The sequence below is a fragment of the Ylistrum balloti genome, unplaced genomic scaffold (genome assembly GCF_031769215.1).
Source record: "Ylistrum balloti isolate Yb309-2 unplaced genomic scaffold, AGI_CSIRO_Ybal_v1 Utg372088, whole genome shotgun sequence".
NCBI lineage: Eukaryota > Metazoa > Mollusca > Bivalvia > Pectinida > Pectinidae > Ylistrum > Ylistrum balloti.
In genome coordinates, this window is record NW_026783003.1 from 101,435 (window position 1) to 120,633 (window position 19,199).

Here is a 19,199-nt window from a genome sequence, read left to right on the forward strand (position 1 = left end):
AGCAGTAAAATTGCTCTGGTAAAGTTGTAATTACCAGGGATAATAATTACACTGTAGTAATCTTCTGCTGGTGGGGAATCAGATTATAACTGGCTCAAAAACCCTAGGTTATGTATAAAGATGAGTACTATGCTGACCAGGATGTTGTGTCCAGAGCCCATAAATGGGGGAGGGGCACATATAGGAACATGGGCTCTTAACAGATCAAATATGGTAATAATGTATTGAAAAGAGAGTGGCATATGTATGGTCTTAAGAGTTACAAGAATTGACAGGCTTTAGGCAATTGTGGAAAGTTTAACATCACACCACTTAACCACACAACTCATCCAACACCTTCCCAATGTCACATGTATACAATTTTTAAGACGAGAATATTACTATGTGTACAATTCTTAATTCCTTAAGCTGGTAAAGCAAGAAATTCAATTATTTTGAAAAGCTGAAAATAATGATATTGTTGAAAACAAATGTTACACACGTTTGCAGCTCTTTTTTCCATCAGTAGCAGAGGTGTACGCCCGCCAGTACTGCTCCTCTCTAATCTCCCCATCACAGTAGGCACAAATGTTGTCCCAGGGAGACGTACACTTTCTATGCAGGCAGTGGTCAATCTTTGGACAAACTGAAAACAGAATATCATACAATTATTTCTATTGTTGCACACAATGCTTACCTGTTGTACCCATTGATATTGTTTTGTTATTGTTCACATATACCTGTTGTAAGCATGGTTTACTTGTCGTTTTCCGTGACCTGCTTTTCTCATTGTTTACCTGTCATTGTTGTTTTTCATTTACCTTTTATGAATATTGCTTAACTGTTGTACCCATTGACATTGTTTTGCTATTGTTCTCATATACCTGTTGTAAGCATTGTTTACTTGTCGTTTTTTACGTGACCTGCTTTTCTCATTGTTTACCTGTCATTGTTGTTTTTCATTTACCTTTTATGAATATTGCTTAACTGTTGTACCCATTGACATTGTTTTGCTATTGTTCTCATATACCTGTTGTAAGCATTGTTTACTTGTCGTTTTCCGTGACCTGCTTTTCTCATTGTTTACCTGTCATTGTTGTTTTTCATTTACCTTTTATGAATATTGCTTACCTGTTGTACCCATTGACATTGTTTTGCTATTGTTCTCATATACCAGTTGTAAGCATTGTTTACTTGTCGTTTTCCGTGACCTGCTTTTCTCATTGTTTACCTGTCATTGTTGTTTTTCATTTACCTTTTATGAATATTGCTTAACTGTTGTACCCATTGACATTGTTTTGCTATTGTTCTCATATACCTGTTGTAAGCATTGTTTACTTGTCGTTTTCCGTGACCTGCTTTTCTCATTGTTTACCTGTCATTGTTGTTTTTCATTTACCTTTTATGAATATTGCTTACCTGTTGTACCCATTGACATTGTTTTGCTATTGTTCTCATATACCAGTTGTAAGCATTGTTTAGTTGTCGTTTTCCGTGACCTGCTTTTCTCATTGTTTACCTGTCATTGTTGTTTTTCATTTACCTTTTATGAATATTGCTTAACTGTTGTACCCATTGACATTGTTTTGCTATTGTTCTCATATACCTGTTGTAAGCATTGTTTACTTGTCGTTTTCCGTGACCTGCTTTTCTCGTTGATTACCTGTCATTGTTGTTTTTCATTTACCTTTTATGAATATTGCTTACCTGTTGTACCCATTGACATTGTTTTGCTATTGTTCTCATATACCAGTTGTAAGCATTGTTTACTTGTCGTTTTCCGTGACCTGCTTTTCTCATTGTTTACCTGTCATTGTTGTTTTTCATTTACCTTTTATGAATATTGCTTAACTGTTGTACCCATTGACATTGTTTTGCTATTGTTCTCATATACCTGTTGTAAGCATTGTTTACTTGTCGTTTTCCGTGACCTGCTTTTCTCATTGTTTACCTGTCATTGTTGTTTTTCATTTACCTTTTATGAATATTGCTTAACTGTTGTACCCATTGACATTGTTTTGCTATTGTTCTCATATACCTGTTGTAAGCATTGTTTACTTGTCGTTTTCCGTTACCTGCTTTTCTCATTGTTTACCTGTCATTGTTGTTTTTCATTTACCTTTTATGAATATTGCTTAACTGTTGTACCCATTGACATTGTTTTGCTATTGTTCTCATATACCTGTTGTAAGCATGGTTTACTTGTCGTTTTCCGTGACCTGCTTTTCTCATTGTTTACCTGTCATTGTTGTTTTTCATTTACCTTTTATGAATATTGCTTAACTGTTGTACCCATTGACATTGTTTTGCTATTGTTCTCATATACCTGTTGTAAGCATTGTTTACTTGTCGTTTTCCGTGACCTGTTTTTCTCATTGTTTACCTGTTGGACTCATTATTTACTTGTATCCAATGTTTGCTGTTTAATTTGGTTGTTTTCCCCTGTTGACAAGACTATACTCACTATCACACATGCCACCGTTGGCGTAGAATCCATCATTACAGCTGGAACACTGGTCAGGAGCAGTACAAGTACCTCCACTATGTCTCTGTCTCACGCCAGATCGGTACTGTATGTAGTCATTCCTATAATACTGTGTACATGCACCTCCATCACCCGGATTTATCCGCTTGTTACAAATGGCTGTGGAAAAAAAAGTTTGGTTTGTGGGAATATTCAAACACTCAAAAGGCCCTGCTTTTAAAAACAATTAAAGAGGTAAAGAAAGATCTCTGAAACAATTTAAGGAAAATTCCAAGATGGCATTAGCTGCACTTCCTGGAAAAAATTGAACTTCCACCTAATGAATAGTGTAAAAATGAAAAGCAGATAAATAGCATCTTTCTACACAAATTTAGATAAAAAAACTGCCTCATACAGCTGTTTTGTCCTTCTAAGAAATCTAGGAGGCGAATGTGAGCAAGATAAAAAGTGATCAAAGAAATGTCAAAAGAGGTACACTAACCCCAAAATTCAATCAATTTCAATAACGCAAAATCTAAAAAAATATATATTGATAAGTACATGTGTATATATCTTCTTATAAAATGAATCCTGTTTTTATATCAACATTCAAACAATATGCTACCATCGTGTTCAATCCATGAAATAATTTCTAAGTCTTTAAAGGAAGGACAAATGCCAACATAAAAGGTAAGTTTGCATGACTTCCATTTCAGGAATTTAATCCAACAACTGTGGAAAGCAACAAACACAGGGCTATGATCAAACTTTTCATATTTTTCCTAAATATTCTTTCCTTTTAATGATATGTCCTTACCATGGTTGCAGTTTGTGAAATCGTCATACCAGTTCTGGTATCCGTTACAGCAGAAGTAATTGTAAATTGTCTTATCTCTGTGAACAAAGAAGCAAATTATTATCAGATTGTTCAACACATTCTGTAAAAACATTAATTTTTGATGCAAGATTTTTTGTTGTTGATTTAATGGGTACTCTTAATCCACAAATTGTTAAATTAGTATACCATGTAAGCAGATTAATTGTCCACAGACGGCCATCTTGGATTTTGATATAATAGTTTGTTTTGCTAATTAATAAAATAATTATGTAGGCAAAAAACAAGTGTCAATGAATGAATGATTTTTTGAAAACCCATAAAAATTGAGACCCACAATAATTTGTAATTCTACAGTAGTTTATCCGAGTGGTATCCTCTAGTCATCTAATATATGGTAATAGATAATAGTTCATCAAAACCAAAGGCAAAGAAGTGCATTACATGCATTGTCAAGGAAAAAGATCTGATAATCAATTATATTGTATAATTATCACATTTGTTTATATTAAGATGATGCTATGTTTGAACAATATTTTGATTACATGTAAAAACTTATTTTAAATTTTTAGACACTGATAAAAAGTATAAAAATGTCTGATGATTTTAGTATTTTCAAGATGTAGGCAGGTCACGACATGGCTGATATCAAGTCAACAAATGAAATCAGGCGAGTTGGCAACACTGTAACTTACAATCATTGTGAAAATGTCACTCCATTAGAATGTAGTTCAAATGAAAAGATCATTATTTGTTATAAAAATAGCTTTCAATTACTTCTATAATTAAAACTAATTTAGGATTTTTTAACTTTTTATTTTTCAAAATTTAGAAAGTTGGCTTATACATTTAAGAAATAACTTCAATTGGGAATGGACACCATTACATGTCCCAAAAAGCCCTTAAATTTTACTAGAAATTGTATGAAACACAAGAAATCATCTAAAATGCATAATTTCGTTGTAGATAAGTGGAGGATAACATATTTGTTAGTTGGACAAATATCTAACAGATGGGTGCAATACCATTTAAAGAACTGAAAACAGTATAAAGAAGAAGACTTTGCTCATTTTTGGCTTCAACTGGTCATCAATTCACATGTATTGGAGAGAATTGGTATCTATAACGAGTAAAGGTTGGTGATGTCTTCATCTCTAAATATAAATTCAGTACCTAATGGGGACAGGGTCTCCAGGGGCCTGTCTCTTTTAATTCTAAGGTTATCCTTGTTTCTGAAACACTTTCAGTTTTATTTGCATGAGTGTAACTATATTTGGTAAACAGTTTGTCTATTAATACTTACGTATATCTGGTACACCGACCCCACTTCCAGAAGCTACATTTTGAATAATACTTCGTTTCCTCAGTGTGAGTGCTCACACAAACATGGTTTCTGAAACATTCAAACATTAGATTTAATTTAAAAGAAATGTTTCTTTGATAATAATTCAACATATCTGCATAAGCAGCAGTGACAACTGGCTTTCACATGATATCTCCTACCAGGGATACATGGAGTTATCTACTCTTTATAAAAAATGTACATCCCTGAAACATGGATGTGTATCCATCTCGTCTCTCGTGGACACAGTCCTTCAATTCTGAAACGAGATGGAGACCAGTGGCGTAGCAAAACATTTTTAAGAGTGTATGCTTTCAAGAGAGGATCCAAGGGCGAAGCCCCGGTTAAGGGGGTATAGGGGCGCAGTAAGGTTAAAAAAGTAGGGCAAATATATCTCAATGGAATTCGAGTGTATGTTTAAGCATATAAGCATACATTATTGCTACGCCTCTGGAGACAAATCGTTTTCTAGTATCACAACGCCATTGACAAAAGCATTTGGACAACATACTTTCTCCTCGACTGTGGATACAAACCATTTCCCGCCAAAACTTTCAAGGGACGTCACTCTTTCTTAAATAAATGATGCTTCTATATATTAGAGTGAGAGACACAGATAAATGACATATAAGCGTAAAATGTTATATATAAAAACAGCTCTTTTCCTGTGTAACTAGAGTTTATGTTATTTTCATAATATGTCATTTAAAATACATAACATTAACATATTATGATACAAACTATATCCGACGGGAAATATATATAAAAAATCTAATATAGCGTAAATATATCTAAACCTGCCGAACGTAATATCTGCACCCTACAGGAAAGTCTTCTTGTTTTGACGGACAGCATGACTAGAATTAAGTAATTTAACTCAATTTCAAGGATATGTACATAAACAAGCTATCAATTTTATTCCAATATATTATTTCAATCCATGCGTCTATATTTTTTCTCGATGCAAAGGATGAGACACCCAACCAATGGATTATGACAGACATTAAATGATAAATACATGCAGTGTGATGTAATCAATCATATTTTACTATCTATACATGCGAAAAAAATTGTTTTGATCAAGTCCTCCTTTACACAGCCAAGGAAACAGCCACGGACTTCGTCATACACGAGGTGGTCCCCTAACGATATGTCTGCTACCTGTTGAAAATCGGCCAAGAAATAACAGTGTTTGTACGGACACTAGTACTGGTACCGCGTGCTAATTCAGACAATGCATTTCCTAATTATAGATCTGTTTCTTATTTTGCTGAACAGTTCTTTGTTTTATGAACAGACATGTACCTCAAAGCTTGAATCAGATGTGTTTCTTTGTTACATCGTAATAACTTGACGTGGATTGAATTAAACATAATTGCAAAATTTCGATTTTATTTCTTTTAATAAGACGAATCAGTGGAAATTGTATAAATTGATAAGTCCAGATAATACGTATCTGTAATAAGGCTTATTGAGAAACAATATACAGACATGCACATAGCGTACACGCTCGTAAACAATGTGTTCTACATAACATCATTCTCATACGGATCTATCCTAACAACCGAGTTTTATGTCCCGGTTTCACAAGTGGGCCAAAACTAGAAGGTTTCACCATTGATCGCTTTAAAAATTGTATATGTCACTGTTACTATAAATAGAATATGTATGACCCAGTCACGTCCTTTCTCTGAGACTAACTTCATTTTCGTTGTATTATCGTTATAAAACTCCATGCACATGCTTACAGCCATGAATTCTTGTAAATGTTTGCGTCAAACTTCTGTGATAAATAACAATGTTAACATTACCTCTGGTTTGAAAAGAAAGAAAGAACGAGAAAGAAAGAAATACGAAAGATCTAAAGGCATTTTCATAATATTGATTGGTTATATAACAAGGATCTTATTTAGAATCTGGGAACAGGAATATGTTCCTGTAAAGATCAAGAGGCACTAGATTTTCGCCAATAGTGTAGGATGAGGGCGATTGAGCTTGAGTAGATCTGCCATTTTCAGAATTCAGTATTGAATTATTCTGCAAAACACGAGACAATGACGTCATCTCAAAGAGGAAATGGTCTATACACTTATTGAAAAATCTCTGTGGAATAAAAACCAGGACAGTGTCGTGCCGCTTGATCTTACTTAAGATCCCATATATACGTGTATATGATCCCATCAAATGGCTTTGTCACGTTCTACGTGAACCCATACGTTACTGATTAAAGGTTTAACTTGTAAGGTATGTGATGGGAGTCGAGATAAATCCCATATTTGCTCCAAACACACGACGGCATTTAACTATTTCACCAGTGTAGATACATATACCGGGTCGGCTTGTTCTGGGGGTTTTACATGACACCCACCAATGTTAGGTTAAACCTCCAATTCAGCCCTCTTTAACATTATTTAAAAACAACAAACAAACACGTGGTTAACACAAGCCCGGGGCTATTCAACAGGAATATTTTATCATGTAATCTTGAAAATTCCAAATAATGAATGAGAGAAAAAAAAAAACAAAGAAAAACAAACCTTTATACATGTATGACATATTTTGATGACCTTCCTAAAACATTGAATCATGCACATGCGTTATATTAGCACTTCGAATTCACGTAAAATCCTCATTATGGTTTACTTATTTTTACTTATATTACTCTCAAACGTGAAAAAGAATCCATTATAGTCTTCAGCAGTCTTCTATATGTACATGTAGGGAAGGGTTTTACAATGCCAGAATGTGGTCTGCTCAGTTAGGTTCTATTACATAGTGACAATTCGCGGACACGGGGATCCTGACCAGACGAGAATATAACTGTTATATAAGAAGGGGAATTGGGGTTAGAGGGACTCGAAGGTGGAGGAGGCAGCGGTGGTAAAGGGTGGGATCAGATGTGGATTTGGAAGAGGGGTTATGATGGTAAGGGGTAAGGTGGTAGGGGGGTTTGTGAGAGAGAGAGAGAAATATATGATAATGGTACGGGATGGGTTGAATGGGGGTTGAGGGAGAAAGGGGCGGTGGTGGTAAGGGATAATAAGGGAAGAGGGTTTAAATGAGGAAGAGGCGGTGATGGTAAAGTGTATGGGGAGACAGGGATTTGGATTAGGGGAAGTGATGATAGTAAGTAGATTCGTGGGACTGAGGTTTGAGGGAGGAAGAGGCGGTGATGGTAAAGGGCGTGGTGGGATGATGGTTTGAGGATGTGGGAAGTAATGGGCAGAGATAACGTGGAATCTGGAGGTGAGGGATTTGAAGGAGGAGGCAGTGATGGTAAGAGCTAGCGAACGTCTACTCCAATTTAGACCGACTGGATATATATATATACGAAAACAATATATGATACCTAAGATGTCTGTTCTGGACATATGATGGTATTTACTATATAGATATAGGTTTCATTGGAGTAGGAAATGGAGGAACAGCATACTCACCCAGGTCCATCAAGTGGGTCATTATAGACCATTGGGAAGCCACCACTGGTCCCTAAGTCATGGAATGGTCCGGCCTGAGTCAGACCAAAGGACAAAACACACGTTAATGACCAAAGCGTCAACATGACCCAAGGAAAGTGGCCGTCGAGTCATCGATATCACATAATTATGACGTCACACTCACACTGACGTCAGAAAAATAATCTTGTACTGTAACAGTTTCCTTGGTTCTGTAATTCCCTTCGAAATTTTACACACAAACGATTTCTTCGTCACGAAATCGTTTTCTTCGGCGTTTTTGTTACACCATTACACCATTGCTGGTATATTTATAAAATGAAGAATGTCTTGTTACATTTTCTCCATGTAAATAAAGATATAAGACAGAAATGTTAATCTCCGGAACAGATTTCACCAACCTAGACCTGTCTTAGTAGTGCTAGCCGCCATTACTAGGTAGCTGTCATTGTTCGTGTTGTTCGTCTCTATTGTTTCGGAGTTCGATGATTAGTGAGATAAGGGTCGTCATATACAATATCATAAGGTTTTATTCGTGTGTGACTTAGATGGTATCCAACAGTCCAATACGCCATTCAATACATTCAAAGGCAGACTTAGTATGAAACATAGGAATAGAGAGAGAGAAAAAAACAAGTCATAATATTATGACAGGGGTCTGTCATCGGCTAATGTTAAATAGGTGTTGTAATGAGTTGTTGCATACATTTTTACGTTATTTCAATAAGTTTTGTATACTCGAATAATTAGTTAACTCAAATACCTCCAGTAACCCGTGTGTTGTGTGGGTATGTATCATTGCTAAATCAGGATGACAGACAGCCAATTTAGATGTGACGCGAAATGATAAATGTACAGTTGGGTTCACTGCGATATATTATATAACAAATGTCCAGACACGAGCATGGCAAAACATTGAGTATTAAGGAAAGAATAAGAAAATTTAGATCTATCGCAATGACTGATAGTTTACTTTTTCTTATAAGGATATGACCCGGTCAAAACGGCCGCCCACAATTCTCTATTAAGCTTCACACGTCCAAATTTTCATCACCGGTAAAAGTTTAAGCCTTTTATGTTGTCTCTTATTTTGTGGATAAACGGCTATTATCAATCATAACTCTTAATACATATATATATAAACATATCTGTCATTGTTCACTATCATATTTACAACGAATTAACAACAATTTACAAGTTGTCTCCCTTAGTATACGATGTGCAGTGTGCATTGTAAGGGATATATATATATACATGATATATGATTAGTACGGAAAATGACGAAGAGGAGGAGATGGCAGGACAGGACAGGTACAATATTTTGTTCACAGAATCAATAAAGAAGATTAAACTGTACGACAGCTTGCAATCCACTCCGTCTCTGACTTTAAACAGCTAAAACGTTACATCTTCAGTGAACGTTTTCGGCGACGTTCTCATAAGATTACACTACATATTTAAAATTTGACTGTCATCGGAAAACACCATTTGGATAGAATATAAATTTGGGCTAAGAAAGCGGGTTCGAATCTTTCACGGCTGCATGTTTATTTGTCAACACACAAATCATTATCATTGTATCACTGAGACCGGTATAGAGGATCGTAACGATCCTGTACTGGTAATAAACTTAACTAACCTAAACTAAAGCTCCAAATATAATTTCTTGTTGGTTTACCTGTTCTGGGTGTTACAATCGACAGGAAACTATGGGTCCTTCGAATTAATAAATGTCTTAAAAATATAGTGTCTCACACTGACCGGGACGTCGATAGGACAGTTTGGCTAAGACTCTCAGAAGTAGACTGGTCCTTCTATTTATGCAATCGGATAGAAAATCTTATCACACAGATTATAAGGTACTGTTCATCTGGGTCTGAGGCTTGTTTTTGGAGTCTTTAAAACCATACATCTAATTCAAGTCTCCACGTAGATACTAACGAACCGTCGCTGTATAATGGTCGATATGAAATGTCGCTACATTCCACACTACACGGCTTGTTGTTACCTTGTGTTTTATCTAAATTATAAAACTCAATTTCAAAATAAAATAAGTGCATTCCATGTTGTTCCGAGTTTCAGACAATGTTCAAATTTATGTCCATACATATTTTGGAACATTTCTTCAGGTTGGCAATGTCAATAGAATAAAAATTCTTATGACACAACCATCAGAAGATTAAAGTGTGACGTTTCGATAACTACACTGCACTGGCGTACGTAGTGTACGAGATGGTAAGGCATCGACCAACTTTTTCGGCTGCACTTTAATTTTATGAGCACTGAAGTCGATAATAGTGTGACGAGATGGTAAACAGAGTATAGACCAAAAAACTACACCAGATGGTAACAATGTACTATAGTCAATTCGGCTACGCTTTATTTAATACTTGGTCAAAGATGGGCGACACAATAGAATAAATACCATTCCTCAATTATGTTTTTAATCTACCATAAAGTTGACTGATTGTTGTATGCAATGAAATTTTTAAAAAAAAATTAAGTCAAAATATAATGACCCCCCCTCCACCACCCCTTCAGTGATAGTTGAACCACGGGTCAATATGCAGAAAACCAATTATAATCACCGGCTATCGGTGACTGATCTCCTTGCTGTAGAGACAGGTATCGACAAGACATTGTCGTTGTCCGTCTTCGGATGAGTCAAATGTACTCTACCCATTTACATAGACAGAAGAGCGAAGACCAGACTCTGTGTAGAGCCAGCAATACAGAGTGTCTACATTAACATACATTTAATTTAACTGTACATTGGATTATAGCATACATAATTTGTCGCTTCTTCTTTCTATTTTTTTTTTTTCAATACTACATTTTATCGTTCGTTTTAAACTAATTATTCTTCTACCTCTTTTTAGTCCGCCATTTATTGGCTCTGATGACCTTTACTGTGTTGGTGGGTTGTAAGGGTATGATTATAATAATAGAACTGCCCCGCCGATAGACACATATAATTTACGATCGTTTATGGAATTCATCAATGTCCACAATCTACCTTTTGGTTTAATGAACCGTGTTTGTAACTGGTCAGTCAGCCTTTCAGGTGACATACTTTTATGGTAGAACAAACGTCTAGCTTATCTATTTCACTCTTCCGTAAAAATAAGAAATACAAAGGTAAACACGTTTAGACATTTAGCGGAGTCTTCAAAGTAAAGGGACAGAATTAGTAGTGGCGTGATGTTTCATCCATCGGTCAGGGCGACTTCACGGACTGGATGATTCAGGCCTGTGTAGATTTTCTTCGAGAAGCGTGTGTAATCAGAAGTCATAACAAAAATACATATTCTATCGGTAGAATTGAACTTTATTTTCATATTGTTTTCATGACAGGTGTGAGTGCATGTATGTAAGTTGTAACACTTTAATGAGAGAGAGAGAGAGAGCGAGAGAGAGAGAGAGAGAGAGAGAGAGAGAGAGAGAGAGAGAGAGAGAGAGAGCGAGAGCTGGCGTTGTGCTGACAAACGGCAGACTGGATTTATCACAGGTTATGACTTCAAATACTTCCTATTTTACCCCCATGAAGTGTTGCATTGTCTTTATCTGAAATCACACCCCTTTAAATATCAATGTTACGATTTATCAAATTATAATCAAATTCGATTCCAAGAGATAAGACAAAATAAGATATTCTAAACACACACTGCGCAATGAAATGGTGTAGGCCTCATCGCTCAGGTGATGTAAATTGATAGCAAGTTATCTCCTTACTTGAATTTTCCACTTATTTAAAAAATCTAGATATGTTATCTTAAGCCTATGTTAATAATTGTGAAAGGTTAGACGAAATGACACGTCTAACAAAAGTTTAGGATTCCGCACAAATCATGTTCAGACTTGTGGGTAGGGAGTGGTAATTTCATTAGAAATCGATTACCTCGGAAATCGGTCATGTGTGTTGGTATAACATACACAAGCAAGTTTTGTGATTTGATAAGCCGGATGTGGCGCATAGGGAAATCAAAAATACGACACTCTGTCATGGAGTTTTAAATAATTAACAAAAACATACATCTGAACGATACAGCATGGTCTATCGTGAGAATTACTCGAGAGAGAGAGAGTCTACAGTCGCTATGAAGAAAATAGTTCGATTTTTTACCTTATTTCTGTCTATCTTTTGTTTGTTTGACTGGGTTGTTATTGTACTGACGGTGGTACAAAGGACTCTCTCTCATTTACATGCAATGCTATAGAATCATTGTTAACATAACAATGATTGTGAACGACTGTTTGTGCTCTTTTAATAACAATGAATTAAGTAACTAGAAGTCTGATGTGAGACTCAAAGTAAAATGTGACCGCTTGATTTAAGTTGAGGTGGTCTGGGTTGCTGATCACGTAGCGTCTCTCACTAGGGTTTTATTCTGGATGCATCAGTCCGAACGAGCAGATTTTTTTTTCTTTTCTGGGAATTTTAGATTCCTTACAAGCAAAGGAAATAAAAAAAAATCAAATATATATTTTAGCATATCATTAAGATATCAAGGTGTCATCTGTCCTCTTTTTCTCGGAAAGCCTAAAAACAAACAAACCCGGTTAGTCACTTTTTCCTAACAACGAAATACGGAATATATTGTTAGTAAAATGCATTATATTTACACAAAATTTAATGAGAGATTTATATCGTATTTACTTTAAATATTTGAATTTTAATATTTTGAGACACTCAATCAAACCATTGGCAATACACCTTCTAATATAGGATGAAAATCTCACTAGTAGGCTATAGTGAAAAACGGAACCGGTGAGGAACTTCCGATATTTAACATGACAATTCAGTTTATTAGGTGTGCAAATACGTATTAGTTATGGATGGTCTGATCTTTATGAAGCAGTTAAGATATCAATGAATCTCTATATCTACAGATAGATTTCCGACTTACTTAAATATTTAAATCACGTTTTCAATAGACTATCAAATCAGCCACATCTTTAATTAAAAAATAAACAACAGTACACTGAGACTTACTAACAGTTATAGATAGGGATTCACGTACGAATGGAGCCACATGTGCAGCTAAAACGGTCACCCACTTAAGGTGAAATGATTGTTGGTGTACAATACAATTACTCTGATAACACAGATTTTAAGTTTTGACATTTGCACAGTCACAAAAAAATCATTTCACACATGAGTACGTTCCACTAAGTTGCGGTTTTCTGTAATGTAGATAGCATGTACTATAAAGGGTTCCATGCAAATCATCAAAATTTTATTAGAATTAAGAATGGTTAAGTGGCGCAGTGGTAACACTCTCGTCTCTCGCCTAGACGTCCGTAGTTCGATTCCCCTTCCGGACGTGAAAAAGATATGGTAAGGGGATCACCTGCCCAACCACGTGTATTCCGATTGCTTCCCACAATTCAACAGTTCAGTTGTTAGTTGTCTGTCGGTTTATCAGCATGTGCATGCACAACCGTTTATAATACAATAACATGAAGTACGTAATTGAAGACATGTCATAGAGAATGATTATTATGGACAATATGCTTATCACCAGTAACATATCTACAAAACATAAATGGGTCCGATACGTGTTACAATCAGACATAGCAGAAATGCTAATGCTCAATTATTTCATCTGTTTGCTCTTGGCTAAGAAGCGGCAATGAAATATTTAGTTGTTAATATTTTTCATATTTTTGTAAAATTTTTAATAATAGTGTAGATTTATTGTGTTGAACTTAGATTGTAGGGTACTATTAATGTAACGTAATCTGAGCTCATGGTAAAATGAACAAAAAACAATGAAATGTAATTTGTCTTCTATATCTCTTACACTTAAAACATAATAGCTTGTTTTTATGGATCATTTTATATCCGTCTCTTTCTACAAGTAGATCGTTAGACGAAATGGTAAGCTAAATTTTACAATAATCAAAATACACGACACTCTTAAAGAATTCCTTAGATAAGATTGTAGACAATTTACCTCAGGCAGATGTTGACGCAAAAAACATTTGGAAGAATTTTCAAATTGATTATTTAACTTCTGTACAAAAGCATCAATTAAACGCTGGGTAAACATTTGATATAAATAAATGATTATGTACAACATTCTAATTAAACCAAACCGAAATCCAAAACCTTGAGTCATTATCTTTTTTCACTAATATAGTTAACATTTTTATCGCAGTACGGTCCCTCACGCGTTACCATCAGCGCTGTCAAGATTGATTGATTATTTAAGTTAAAGTGCAGTGTAATTGAAATTCATCTTTAGATAAACTATATATATATATATATATATATATATATATATATATATATATATATATATGTGTGTGTGTGTGTGTGTGTGTTTTAATAGGGAAGTCACTTACACGTAAGTTTGTCAGAGTGACTGAATAAAACCTTAAGAAAGCTAATTTCCCCATTATTTTTTTTTAATTCGCGAACTTGCGATCATAAAGAAAAGATGGTTTGTTTTATCAGCTCACGCTGACAGAGACATTTGAAATGGGTTGTGAACTTTCTTTTGTCATTGCAAATATGGTATCAATCATCAGCGCCTAGTTGATTCCCAGAAAGTCAATTTCATAAACTATGATGTTGGGATAAGATATGTCTGTATATTTTGGTGTTTGTCAGGCGTTTCGTAACATTTTGACACGACACAGAAACCTTTAAAAACAGAAGATAGATTTGTAGCATTAAATACAAGGCAGTATTATTAGTTGATTTTCGCATTCCTTCGTCGTAACAGCAGATTTCACTATAGTTGTTGTGGATTTGTGCAACTTTTACGACAACGTACGTTTATTTGTTTCCTGGGTTTATCGCCCCGTGAACAACTAGGACCACATTAATGGAGTCTCCCTATAGTAAGTGGTGACCACCTCACTGAATAACATACAGAAGGACCATCGCATGTTATCCAAGGCAATTAGGCTAAAGTATTTTTTCCAAGAAACAGCTTTCAGCATCTTGAAAAAAGACCTCAACCGCCGCCATTAGGGATTCTCAAACTACGTAAGTAATTCTGATATATGTACTTGAAGATAGTTCATGATTCCAGTTAGAATTTCGTGTCATGTTCTAAACTCTGCCTGCAATGAAATATCGGGTTCAATACCAGGTAATAGGTACTTGCTAAATATGCCAGCTTCCTGGTATTTAATTGTGTGTGTCACCTGTTAACGTATACTTTATCCATCGTGTATTCTACTATTTTGTTATTTGGTCCGAGACGTAACGGTAGATTCTGGCACCAACTGATTTGTAATGTTTTAAAATGTATTTATAAATACATAAAATCCATTATATTAATAGGTTTAATAAAAGGATGACATCGTACTTTACGCATACATTCCTATACATTCCTATACAAGTTCACGAATACATGCACTGGCGTAGGCAAGGGGGGGGGAGGGCAACTGCCCCCCTCCCCCCCCTCCCCAATTGTCCCAGAGGTGACTTTTGTGAAACGTGTAAATCCCCGTTGAGTTTTTTTTTTATGGGGGGGGGGGGGGGGGGGGGGGGGGGGCATTCTTTCGTTTTCTGCATCTGTATTTTTCATATCTATATTTCAGTGATTTCATCGATTCTACTTGCATTCTGTCGAAACTAACACCACACAAACTACACTCAGCTCAGGTAACAGAATCAGAACTCTCACTTTCCCGTTAGCCGCGATGGAAACGGATGCAACACATTGTTTGACAGGTCAGATTACATTCATTGGACACAGAACGTCTTGTAACTAAATGTGAAGGCTCATAGAAGATTATGTCTTCTCTAAAACTGAAAAGTCTGCATTTACCTGAATATGATTTTTTTTGAAACGAGACAGCTTTGAGCTTGAATATTGTTGATCAAAAAGAAAACGCCAGCTAACTCTCCATTTGACCCTAACCAACTCGGTTTTTTTTTACCTGAGAGGTATTCTATGCTGATTTTTGATGTTTATGTTTGTTGTCATTTACTGATATTTCTTACTGACTGTTATGTACATGTAGTCCGACATTATTTTGTTTCCATTTGTATCTTTTCTAACTTTGATTTATTTCAATATATTATATCGACTTTTCCCAGTATTATTGTGTCGTTATTTTCCTTCAAAATACGCTCATAATGCAGGAAATGGAGCCAAAATTTTCAAAATTTTCTAGGGGAGGGCCCCCAGACCCCTCGCCAAAGCTTCGCGCTTTCGGCTCTCGCGACGCACGGCTTCGGTTACTCTTAGAAGTTACTATATGTCAGTAAGAACACGGATTTTAGATTAATTTTAAGTTCGTGATAAGAGATACGGCACATGTAATATCAAAAATCATAATTTTAAAAATACGTTCAGTTTTCCCTTCATCGGAGTAAGAACCTTTGCCACTTTTAAATCAAATATATGACCGTAGAGTTAAGAATTCGTGCTAAGTCTGTGTCCCGAAAGGGCCCTTCACCGCCGCAATCTAACCGTGTTCTCGGATAACAACAAGGTAAGGTATTACGAAATAACCTGTCCCAGCTGAAAAACTACAAGAAGACAACATATCTTTATTTCTTATTTATATTCATGATATCAAGAATGTTATATCGTTTTGAAAATGAATAGCATACAAGATCACTTGAAAAAGTAAAAAGGGTTGATTAGTTGCGTTTAAATTGTTGTTACGCACGCCGACGGTCTTGTTTGAGATATTTATGGATTTTCCCAGGTCGTTTGAATGGGTGTGGCGGACACAGTACAGAGGATAATACTAATATCAGGATGTCCGGTTCTACCTCAACTCCAACTCGGTCAGAAGGGGAAAAACTGCGAACAGTCTTACAAATTCTATTAGGCAAAATCAAGTAGTGAAACATAAGCTGGTCTTAATGGAACTGTGCATATTGTTGGAAAATGGTAAAAATTGTATTGTTTTGTATGTACAGATAATACTAAACTTATAAGATAATAAATTGAATGGATTTAAAATTACATCCGATATTTATTAACATCGTAAACATAGTTAAGCATAATTATCCTGCCAAATCCGACCACGTGATCTCAATATCTAAAATTTACTGTTGTCAATTCAATCCAATCTATTTTCCTTTGTCGTGTTTAAGGTATAGAGAAAGATGTTTACAAAGCAATATGTCATTGTTCAGCAGTTGTGTGATAAAACATGAAAACCTGTTTCGTTTACTATCCCAGTACTATTGTTACACGTCTAAATCTCCGTCGGGCTGGTCACACAACTTCAGGGAATTAAAACACGTTTGACTTTTGTCTAACTGTATGGCTTAATGTATCTGACGATTCAAATAAACTTCCAGTATAGACAAGTGTGATACTAACGATAAAAAATAGCATTTTCTACTCTTACTTGGATCATAAATAAAGTTACGATATTTTTTTCAGTTGGGGGTTTACTGGCGAGTCCTTCGAAACAACTGACCATATGCACTCATAAATGAAATATTATATTTTATTCAACAGATATTGTTGAACTGAATTGTAACACTCTGAGTTTTATAATAATCACTGAACGTGGTTATTATTTGTTTGTGATTTTGAACATGGATATTAATGCTATCACGGATTCAAATTCGAAGCAAGTCCGACATGTTATGATGTGTAACCTCTATGACTGGCCCCTTTCTACCTGTGGGCTCGCGTGCCTACAACTCGATAACCGCTAAGGGGACGTTACCCATGGTATCCCGTAGAAATAGCTTCATATGTTTTCGTTGTTTTGTTTCTGCTTTGTTAATTCAATAGAACTGTTAACCCTACTTAGTTATCACAACTTTTATGTTTAAATATCTTCCTTTAGATTCTATTTGTTGTGTTGTTTCCAGGTTATATTATTTAATTAGTTACGTTGATGTCCAATTGAATACTTTTGGTCCTTTACGTAACGATAGACCTGTCTTATTGTGATAGTGCACCCAGTCACGAACAAAAAACAGGTAAACGTCGTAGCTGTCATTCTGTTCACTGTATTATCTGTATTGTCTAAGTATTTCGATAAATATTTTTGTACATTCTTAACGTGCTTCAATTCATACAAAAATCCCCTAAAACTCCTATAATTTTTTTTACTTGTTTCTTATTTTATCGTATGTAAATCCCTTCCATTCCTTACGTTAGAACGTTCATTTAATGATTGATACAAGAATGAAACATTAACAACATGTCAGGTGAAAAGTTAAATTTTATGTATGGTTAAATATGGTAACCTACAAGCCTACCTAGCCTCTCCTACTTAAACCACTGACGCTGTGATGAGAGGGATGATCAAATGAGTCATGTTAAGATAGAAGAGGTTTTATAAAATAGCACCAGATTCGTAATTGGATATTGAAAAAACGAATCAGCTGGGTTAAACAAGCATTTTCTTTTTAATTCTAATGATATATCTATGATAGGTTTGGGATTTATGTAAATGATATTTTTGTGACTTACCCTGGACCGTGAATAAAGAACGAATATGGATAAGGGAAATCAATCGCTTCGCTCCTTCTAATGAGAATGAACACCGACCACGTGATAGTCCAGATGATCAGGGTCACTTTTCCCATGAGGATCAATATTGTCTCCGTACCAGTTCGCCAGAAAAAAAAGAAAGCTCTCGCAGCTTGTCTGAGGGTGTTACCACCACGCCACCCCGAGCGTTTTCTTCACCAAAAATATAAACTCTTGAAAGTTTGTTTCTGGATTATTTCAAAACTCTGCAACACAACACGAATTTACCTCCAATAGAACGTATCATCATATAATCCAAATGTCCTGTATACACACAGTATCACACAAAATTTTACATGACAATCACGACTAACGAATCAAAAATGAAAGTGATAACATTAAAGATTCCTGGTACTAATCCATATCATTTGTGTAAAAATCTATCCACTGTATCCTCTGTAATTAGTTGCTTCGAAATCACTGTCCACCGCCCATCTCCCAACAGTACAGTTAAATCGCCTGTTGATATTACATGTCCGTTTCAACAGCATTTCCTTATTTATGGTCGTTCGTCAACAAGCCAATCGGGGAATCACCACAGACCGTGACGACAACTCAAGCAGACCCCCTAGGCGTGCACAGATCAATAGACTATGCCAATCAAAACACCTGTAGTAGCATGCTTTTAAGACCCTGCCCCAGATCCGTGACG

General features: G+C 35.6%; 1 protein-coding gene across 1 annotated transcript in view; it reads right to left on the reverse strand.

Moving 5' to 3' along the window:
* Nucleotides 1-18,603, reverse strand: part of LOC132564227 (uncharacterized) — a 57,438-nt gene extending 38,835 nt beyond the window's left edge. Inside the window, exons 1-5 of the mRNA XM_060228897.1 lie at nucleotides 18,488-18,603; nucleotides 4,582-4,671; nucleotides 3,261-3,337; nucleotides 2,444-2,623; nucleotides 482-625 (exon numbers count right to left, since the gene is read on the reverse strand). Coding sequence (XP_060084880.1) covers nucleotides 482-625; nucleotides 2,444-2,623; nucleotides 3,261-3,337; nucleotides 4,582-4,671; nucleotides 18,488-18,603 — 607 coding nt within the window. The remainder of the gene's footprint in view (nucleotides 1-481; nucleotides 626-2,443; nucleotides 2,624-3,260; nucleotides 3,338-4,581; nucleotides 4,672-18,487) is intronic.
* Between the last annotated feature and the right edge of the window lie 596 nt (nucleotides 18,604-19,199).